Source organism: Pristiophorus japonicus, unplaced genomic scaffold (genome assembly GCF_044704955.1).
Source record: "Pristiophorus japonicus isolate sPriJap1 unplaced genomic scaffold, sPriJap1.hap1 HAP1_SCAFFOLD_204, whole genome shotgun sequence".
Lineage (NCBI taxonomy): Eukaryota > Metazoa > Chordata > Chondrichthyes > Pristiophoridae > Pristiophorus > Pristiophorus japonicus.
The window spans coordinates 758,763-768,785 of record NW_027251736.1 but is presented as its reverse complement, the minus strand read 5'-3'; the positions used below and the strand labels follow the sequence as shown (position 1 = coordinate 768,785).

Below are 10,023 nucleotides of genomic sequence, written 5' to 3'. Positions count from 1 at the left end.
TCACCTATAGATGACAGCGAGACCTGCTGACACAGAGCTGGGGGAAGCTGTAAAACAGAGTGGCGTGGGGAGTTTGGAGAGAGTGGGAATTGGGTACAGAGGTGGAAGGAGGTGCTCAGTAATTTAAATAACCTGTCATTAATTAGATCTCGGGGGATAAAATTAAAATGAATTAAATAGAGGATATCAAAATTATCGAATTGCATTAAATAAAAATCTGGTGTACATAAATAATAAATTGGAATAAGGGGAAACTAAAATAAAGAAGTTAATAAACAAAACACACAAATAATTAGTTACAAATTTAGCTGAAATCAAGTTCAATCCATCTACTAAATATAACCTAGATCATAAGTAATTCTATTCTATCTAGAATTACATTACTAACAAATAAATAAAAATATATATCCATGATTTGGATGAGGGGACTGTTATATATGTGAACTTGTATTTACTCTGTACAGCCACCAGAGGGCTCATTCCCTGGAGTCCAAGGGATCCCATAATCTCTTGGGAGCACAAGTATTTAAGGAGGCTTCACAGGTTGGAGAGGCACTCTGGAGACCTGCAATAAAAGACTAAGGTCACACTTTACTTTGAGCTCACAGTGTTCAGTCTGACTCTTTCTCCATATACAACAACTGGCGACGAGATACAGATAGCGAACCCAAAGATGCAGAGAACAGTGGGCATCCTGGAGAAATTCTCGGAGGGAGACGATTGGGAAATTTTTGTGGGGCGACTTGACCAATACTTCGTGGCCAACAAGCTAGATGGGGAAGGGAGCGCTGCCAAACGAAGGGTGATCCTCCTCACCGTCTGTGGGGCACCAACGTATGGCCTCATGAAGAATCTGCTCACTCCAGCGAAACCCACGGAGAAATCGTACGATGATTTGTGCACACTGGTCCGAGAGCATTTGAACCTGAAGGAAAGCGTTCTGATGGCGAGGTACCGGTTCTGCACCTACAAAAGGTCTGAAGGCCAGGAAGTGGTGAGTTATGTCGCCGAGCTAAGATGCCTTGCAGGACATTGTGAATTTGAAGGACATTTGGAGCACATGCTCAGAGACTTTTTCATACTTGGCATTGGCCACGAAACCATACTTCGCAAACTTTTGACTGCAGAGACCCCAACCTTGAGTAAGGCCATAGCGATAGCCCAGGCGTTCATTGCCACCAGTGACAATACGAAGCAAATCTCTCAGCACACAAGTGCTGCTACAAGTAATGTGAACAAAGTGATGTTGTTTTCGAAATGTAACGTACAGGGCAAGTCACACATACCTGCAGCTGCAAGTCTGCAGATGTCTCAGAGTCCACCATCAAGGGTGATGAATGCAAGGCCATTAACACCTTGTTGATGCTGCGGGGTGATCATTGTTTCCATTCATGCCGCTTCAAAGGGTACGTTTGCAAGGGCTGTGGAACAATGGGACACCTCCAACGAGTGTGCAGGCGAGCTGCAAATCCTGCTAAACCTGCAAACCACCATGTTGCAGAGGAGGACAGATCCACGGAGGATCACGATGAACCAGAGCCTCAGATCGAGGAGGCAGAGGTACATGGGGTGCACACATTCACCACGAATTGTCCCCCGATAATGCTGAATGTTGAAATAAATGGACCCCCGGTGTCAATGGAGCTGGACACGGGCACGAGCCAGTCCATCATGGGCAAAAGGACTTTCGAAAGGTTGTGGTGCAACAAGGCCTCAAGGCCAGTCTTAACTCCAGTTCACACAAAACTAAGAACTTACACAAAAGAACTGATTCCTGTAATCGGCAGTGCTACCGTAAAGCTCTCCAACGATGGAGCGGTGCACTAGCTACCACTCTGGGTGGTACCGGGCGATGGTCCCACGCTGCTCGGCAGGAGCTGGCTGGGAAAGATACGCTGGAACTGGGACAACGTCCGAGCGCTATCGCCCACTGACGACACTTTGTGTGCCCGGGTCTTAAACAAATTTCCTTCGCTGTTCGAACCAGGCATCGGGAAATTCCAAGGAGAAAAAGTGTAGATCCACCTAATTCCGGGGGCGCGACCCATCACAAGGCGAGAGCAGTACCGTACATGATGAGAGAAAGGGTAGAGATCGAGCTAGACCGGCTACAAAGAGAGGGCATCATCTCACCGACTGAGTTCAACAAGTGAGCCAGTCCTATTGTCCCAGACCTCAAGGGAGACGGCACCGTCACAATCTGTGGCGATTACAAAGTAACTATTAATCATTTCTCCCTGCAGGACCAATACCTACTACTAAAGGCTGACGACCTCTTTGCAACGCTGATGGGAGAGAAGACGTTCACGAAGCTGGATCTGACTTCAGCCTACATAACGCAGGAACTGGAGGAATCATCGAAGGCCCTCACCTGCATCAACACGCACAAAGGTCTTTTTGTTTACAACAGATGCCGGTTTGGAATCCGATCAGCGGCGGCGATATTCCAGAGAAACATGGAAAGTTTACTGAAGTCGGTCCTGTACACCGTGGTCTTCCAGAACGACATCTTGGTTACAGGTCGGAACACAGTCGAGCACCTGCAGAACCTGGAGGAGGTTCTTAATCGACTCAACCGTGTGGGGCTCAGGTTAAAATGCTCAAAGTGCATTTTCCTGGTGCCTGAAGTGGAGTTCCTGGGAAGGAGGATTGCAGCGGACGGCATCAGGCCCACCAACGCGAAGACGGAGGCAATTGAGGCCACAGAACGTGACGGAGCTGTGGTTGTTTCTGGGACTCCTGAATTACTTTGCTAACTTCTTACCGGGTCTAAGCACGCTGCTAGAACCACTCCATGTCTTACTATGAAAAGGGGACAAGTGGGTTTGGGGCAAAAGCCAAGAAAATGCCTTTGTAAAAGCGAGAAAATTGTTATGCTCAAACAAATTGCTTGTGTTGTATGATCCATGTAAGCATTTGGTACCAGCATGTGATGCGTCGTCATATTAACCTGTTGTTAACCTGTGGAATTCCCTGCCGCAGAGAGTTGTTGATGCTAGCTCATTGGATATATTCAAGAATGAGTTAGATATGGGCCTTTCGGCTAAGGGGATCAAGGGGTATGGAGAGAAAGCAGGAAAGGGGTACTGAGGGAATGATCAGCCATGAACTCATTGAATGGTGGTGCAGGCTCGAAGGGCTGAATGGCCTACTCCTGCACCTATTTTCTATGTTTCTATATGGCGTCGGGTGTGTATTGCAACAAGCTAATGATTTTGGGAAACTGCAACCGGTTGCTTATGCATCCAGGAGTCTGTCTAAGGCTGAGAGAGCCGACAGCATGATTGAGAAAGAAACGTTAGCGTGTGTATGTGGGGTAAAGAAAATGCATCAATACCTGTTTGGGCTAAAATTCGAATTGGAAACTGACCATAAGCCACTTATATCCCTGTTTTCTGAGAGTAAAGGGATAAATACCAACGCATCGGCCCGCATCCAGAGATGGGCGCTCACAGTGTCCGCATACAACTACGCCATCCGCCACAGGCGCAGCCCGCAGATCTAGCCATGGTTATGGAAGCATTCGAGAGTGAGCAATCACCCGTCACTGCCCGGCAGATCAAAACCTGGACAAGCCAGGACCCCTTATTATCTCTAGTCAAAAGCTGTGTGCTTCACGGGAGCTGGTCCAGTGTCCCAGTGGAAATGCAGGAAGAGATAAAGCCGTTCCAGCGGCGCAAAGATGAAATGTCTATACACGAGACCCCACTCACTCACTGGGATCCCACCTGCTGAACTGCTCATGAAAAGAGCACTTAAGACAAGACTCTCGTTAGTTCACCCTGATCTACATGAACAGGTAGAGAGCAGGCGGCTTCAACAAAGTGCATACCATGATAGCGCAAATGTGTCACGCGAGATTGAAATCAATGATCCTGTATTTGTATTAAATTATGGACAAGGTCCCAAGTAACTTCCCGGCACTGTCGTGGCCAAAGAGGGGAGCAGGGTGTTTTGGGTCAAACTTTCAAATGGACTCATTCACCGGAAACACTTGGACCAAATCAAACTCAGATTCACGGACTACCCTGAGCAACCCACCTTGGACCCGACCTTTTTTGATCCCCCAACATACACACCAGTGGCAACCGACACCACGGTTGACCACGAAGCAGAACCCATCATCCACAGCAGCCCAGCAGGGCCCAACACACCAGGCAGCCCAGCAAGGCCAGCTGCACAGCAGCCCAGCAGGGCCCAACAAATGATTCAACAACACTGAGACGATCAACCAGGGCAAGGGCCCCAGATCGTCTCACATTGTAAATAGTTACACTATTGACTTTGTGTGGCGGGGGGCAGGGGGGGGCGAGGGGAGTGTTGTTATATATGTGGACTTGTCTATACAGCCACCAGAGGGCTCATCCCCTGGAGTCCCAAGGGATCCCATAATCCCTTGGGAGACAGGTATTTAAGGAGGCCTCACAGGTTGGAGAGGGGCTCTGCAATAAAAGACTAAGGTCACACTTTACTTTGAGCTCAGTGTTCAGTCTGACTCTTTCTCCATACATAACAGGGACCAAGTGTATTTTATTCAGGTTTGCTGATGATACAAAGCTAGATGAGAATGTGAGTTGTGAGGAGGATGCAAAGAGGATTCAAAGGGATAGAGACAGGCTGAGTGAGTGGGCAAGAACATGGCAAATGGAATATAATGTGGAGAAATGTGAAGTTATCCACTTTGGTAGGAAAAATATAAAAGCAGAGTATTTTTTAAATGTTGGTGTTCAGAGGGACCTGGGTTCCTTGTACACCAATCACTGAAAGTTAACAGGCAGGTACAGCAAGTGATTAAAGCAAATGGGATGTTGGCCTTTATTACAGGAGGATTTGAGTATAAGAGTAAAGAGTTCTTATTGTAATTATATCGGGCCCTGGTGAGATCACACCTGGAGTATTGTGTACAGTGTCGGTCTCCTTACCCAAGAAAGGATATACTGGCCATAGAGAGAGTGCAACGAAGGTTCACCAGACTGATTCCTGGGATGGGGGGATTGTCCTATGAGGAGAGATTGAGTAGACTGGGCCGATATTCTCTAGAGCTTCAAAGAATGAGGTGATCTCATTGAAATATACAAAATTCTTACAGAAAGTGACAGAGTAGTTGCAGGGAGGATGTTTCCCTGGGCTGGGGAGTCTAGAACCAGGGGTCACAGTCTCAGGATAAGAACATAAGAACATAAGAAATAGGAGCAGGAGTCAGCCATTTGACCCCTCGAGCCTGCTCCGTCATTCAATAAGATCAGCTCCACTTCCCTGCCCGCTCCCCATAACCCTTCACTCCCTTATCTGTCTATCTTCGCCTTAATTATATTCAATGACCTAGCTCTCTGGGGCTGAGAATTCCACAGATTTATGTAAAAAATTCCTCATCTCAGTTCTAAATTGCCGACCCCTTATTCTTAAACTATGCCCCCTAGTTCTAGATTCCTGAGCGGAAACATCCTCTCTGCATCCACCTTGTCGAGCCCCCTCAGTATTCAATAAGGGGTCGGCCATTTAGGACTGAGATGAGGAGTAATTTCTTCACTCAGAGGGCTGTGGAGGCTCAGTCTTTGAGTATATTCAAGACAGAGATCGATAGATTTTTGGATATTAAGAGAATCGAGGGATATGGCGACAGTGCAGGAAGGAGGAGTTGAGGTCGAAGATCAGCCATGATCTCATTGAATGGCGGAGCAGGCTCGAGAGGCTGAATGGGCCTCCTCCTGTTCCTGTGTAACAGGCTCGAGAGGCTGAATGGGCTCCTCCTGTTCCTGTGTAACAGGCTCGAGAGGCTGAATGGGCCTCCTCCTGTTCCTGTGTAACAGACTCGAGGGGCTGAATGGGGCTCCTCCTGTTCCTGTGTAACAGGCTCGAGAGGCTGAATGGGCCTCCTCCTGTTCCTGTGTAACAGGCTCGAGGGGCTGAATGGGCCTCCTCCTGTTCCTGTGTAACAGGCTCGAGAGGCTGAATGGGCCTCCTCCTGTTCCTGTGTAACAGACTCGAGGGGCTGAATGGGCCTCCTCCTGTTCCTGTGTAACAGGCTCGAGGGGCTGAATGGTCTCCTCCTGTTCCTGTGTAACAGGCTCGAGGGGCTGAATGGCCTCCTCCTGTTCCTGTGTAACAGGCTCGAGAGGCTGAATGGGCCTCCTCCTGTTCCTGTGTAACAGGCTCGAGGGGCTGAATGGGCCTCCTCCTGTTCCTGTGTAACAGGCTCGAGGGGCTGAATGGGCCTCCTCCTGTTCCCGTGTAACAGGCTCGAGGGGCTGAATGGGGCTCCTCCTGTTCCTGTGTAACAGGCTCGAGGGGCTCAATGGCCTCCTCCTGTTCCTGTGTAACAGACTTGAGAGGCTGAATGGTCTCCTCCTGTTCCTGTGTAACAGACTCGAGAGGCTGAATGGGCCTCCTCCTGTTCCCGTGTAACAGGCTCGAGGGGCTGAATGGGGCTCCTCCTGTTCCTGTGTAACAGGCTCGAGGGGCTGAATGGCCTCCTCCTGTTCCTGTGTAACAGACTCGAGGGGCTGAATGGCCTCCTCCTGTTCTTGTGTAACAGGCTCGAGGGGCTCAATGGCCTCCTCCTGTTCCTGTGTAACAGGCTCGAGGGGCTGAATGGGCCTCCTCCTGTTCCTGTGTAACAGACTCGAGGGGCTCAATGGCCTCCTCCTGTTCCTGTGTAACAGACTCGAGGGGCTGAATGGGCCTCCTCCTGTTCCTGTGTAACAGGCTCGAGGGGCTGAATGGGCCTCCTCCTGTTCCTGTGTAACAGACTCGAGGGGCTCAATGGCCTCCTCCTGTTCCTGTGTAACAGACTCGAGGGGCTGAATGGGCCTCCTCCTGTTCCTGTGTAACAGACTCGAGGGGCTCAATGGCCTCCTCCTGTTCCTGTGTAACAGGCTCGAGGGGCTGAATGGGCCTCCTCCTGTTCCTGTGTAACAGGCTCGAGTGGCTGAATGGCCATCTCCTGTTCCTGTGTAACAGGCTCGAGAGGCTGAATGGCCTCCTCCTGTTCCTGTGTAACAGACTCGAGGGGCTCAATGGGCTCCTCCTGTTCCTGTGTAACAGACTCGAGGGGCTGAATGGCCTCCTCCTGTTCCTGTGTAACAGGCTCGAGGGGCTCAATGGGCTCCTCCTGTTCCTGTGTAACAGGCTCGAGGGGCTCAATGGGCTCCTCCTGTTCCTGTGTAACAGACTCGAGGGGCTGAATGGACCTCCTCCTGTTCCTGTGTAACAGACTCGAGGGGCTCAATGGGCTCCTCCTGTTCCTGTGTAACAGACTCGAGGGGCTGAATGGCCTCCTCCTGTTCCTGTGTAACAGACTCGAGGGGCTGAATGGCCTCCTCCTGTTCCTGTGTAACAGGCTCGAGGGGCTCAATGGCCTCCTCCTGTTCCTGTGTAACAGGCTCGAGGGGCTGAATGGGCCTCCTCCTGTTCCTGTGTAACAGACTCGAGGGGCTCAATGGCCTCCTCCTGTTCCTGTGTAACAGACTCGAGGGGCTCAATGGCCTCCTCCTGTTCCTGTGTAACAGGCTCGAGGGGCTGAATGGCCGACTCCTAGAAACATAGAAAATAGGTGCAGGAGTAGGCCATTCGGCCCTTTGAGCCATTCAATAAGATCATGGCTGATCATTCCCTCAGTACCCCTTTCCTGCTTTCTCTCCATACCCCTTGATCCCTTTAGCCGTAAGGGCCATATCTAACTCCCTCTTGAATATATCCAATGAACTGGCTCAAAACTCTCTGCGGCAGGGAATTCCACAGGTTAACTATGGCCTCTGGTTCTGGACTTCCCCAACATCGGGAACATTCTTCCCGCATCTAACCTGTCCAGCCCCGTGTGGCTAAGTGTGAGGTTGTCTATTTTGGACCAACATAAGACAGATCCGAGTATTATTAAAATGGTGAAAACCTACCAACAATGAAGGCCCAAAATGATTTAGGTTCCAGGTACACGGATCGCGAAAATGTAGTGGTCAGTAATGTTCCCTTTAAACTGTACGGCTCCTCCCACATAGCCAGCTCAACATTAAAAACCAACAGTGGGTCAGCACTCAAACAACAATGAACACAGGAACAGGAGGAGCCCCATTCAGCCCCTCGAGTCTGTTACACAGGAACAGGAGGAGCCCCATTCAGCCCCTGGAGCCTGTTACACAGGAACAGGAGGAGGCCCATTCAGCCCCTCGAGCCTTTTACACAGGAACAGGAGGAGCCCCATTCAGCCCCTCGAGCCTGTTACACAGGAACAGGAGGAGGCCCATTCAGCCCCTGGAGCCTGTTACACAGGAACAGGAGGAGGCCCATTCAGCCCCTGGAGCCTGTTACACAGGAACAGGAGGAGGCCCATTCAGCCCCTCGAGTCTGTTACACAGGAACAGGAGGAGGCCCATTCAGCCCCTCGAGCCTGTTACACAGGAACAGGAGGAGACCATTCAGCCCCTCGAGCCTGTTACACAGGAACAGGAGGAGCCCCATTCAGCCCCTGGAGCCTGTTACACAGGAACAGGAGGAGGCCCATTCAGCCCCTCGAGCCTGTTACACAGGAACAGGAGGAGGCCCATTCAGCCCCTCGAGTCTGTTACACAGGAACAGGAGGAGGCCATTCAGCCCCTCGAGTCTGTTACACAGGAACAGGAGGAGCCCCATTCAGCCCCTGGAGCCTGTTACTCAGGAACAGGAGGAGGCCCATTCAGCCCCTCGAGCCTGTTACACAGGAACAGGAGGAGGCCCATTCAGCCCCTCGAGCCTGTTACACAGGAACAGGAGGAGGCCCATTCAGCCCCTCGAGCCTGTTACACAGGAACAGGAGGAGCCCCATTCAGCCCCTGGAGCCTGTTACACAGGAACAGGAGGAGGCCCATTCAGCCCCTCGAGTCTGTTACACAGGAACAGGAGAAGCCCCATTCAGTCCCTCGAGTCTGTTACACAGGAACAGGAGGAGGCCATTCAGCCCCTCGAGTCTGTTACACAGGAACAGGAGGAGGCCATTCAGCCCCTCGAGCATGTTACATAGGAACAGGAGGAGCCCCATTCAGCCCCTCGAGCCTGTTACACAGGAACAGGAGGAGCCCCATTCAGCCCCTCGAGTCTGTTACACAGGAACAGGAGGAGGCCCATTCAGCCCCTCGAGTCTGTTACACAGGAACAGGAGGAGGCCATTCAGTCCCTCGAGTCTGTTACACAGGAACAGGAGGCCCATTCAGTCCCTCGAGTCTGTTACACAGGAACAGGAGACCATTCAGCCCCTCGAGCCTGTTCAGTGAGGTCATAGCTAATCTGCGACCTAACTCCACATACCTGCCTTTGCCCTTTAATACCTTTGATTGGCAGAAATTAACAACTGATCTGACATGAAGGGCCATTTGCGGAAGAGAGTTCCAAATTTCTACCAGCCTTTGTGTGTAGAAATGTTTCCTAATTTCACGCCTGAAGTGTCTGGCTCTAATGTTTAGGTTCTGCCCCCAGTCCTAGACTTCGCGACAAAGGTTAGCTCAGTGGTTATGTTACTGGGCCAGTAATCCCGAGGCCGGGACTGATGATCCCGAGACATGAGTTCAAATCCCACCACGGCAGGCAGGGAATTTAAATTCAGTGAATTAAATAAACCTGGAATAAACAGCTCGAGTCAGTAACGGTGACCTGGAAACTATCGGATCATCGTAAAAACTCATCTGGTTCACCAACGTCCTTCAGGGAAGGAAATCTGCCATCCTTACCCGGTCTGGCTGATACGTGAATCCAGAGCCACAGTGGTGGACTCTTCACTGCCCTGTGAAACGCTCTGGCGAGACACTCCGTTGTGCCAATCTGCCAGTGCAGTGGTTCAAGGCTCGCCACCTCCTCCTCACGGGCAATTAGGGATGGTCAATCAGTGCCAGCCTTGCCAGCGACACCCACATCCCGTGATCAAATAAAAATAGTTTCTTTCGACCTAGCCTATTCATTATCTTGAAAACCTCAGTCAAATCACTCCTAAATTCCAGGGACTACATCCCGAGTGTGTGTAGTCTTCCCTTGTAGTTTAACCCTTGCAGTCCGGGTACC

At 50.7% G+C, this 10,023-nt stretch overlaps 1 protein-coding gene across 1 annotated transcript in view; it reads right to left on the bottom strand.

The window, feature by feature from the left end:
- LOC139244111 (translocating chain-associated membrane protein 2-like) overlaps positions 1 to 10,023 on the bottom strand; it is a 31,327-nt gene continuing 21,304 nt past the window's right edge. The window contains exon 4 of the mRNA XM_070870983.1: positions 1 to 47. Coding sequence (XP_070727084.1) covers positions 1 to 47 — 47 coding nt within the window. The remainder of the gene's footprint in view (positions 48 to 10,023) is intronic.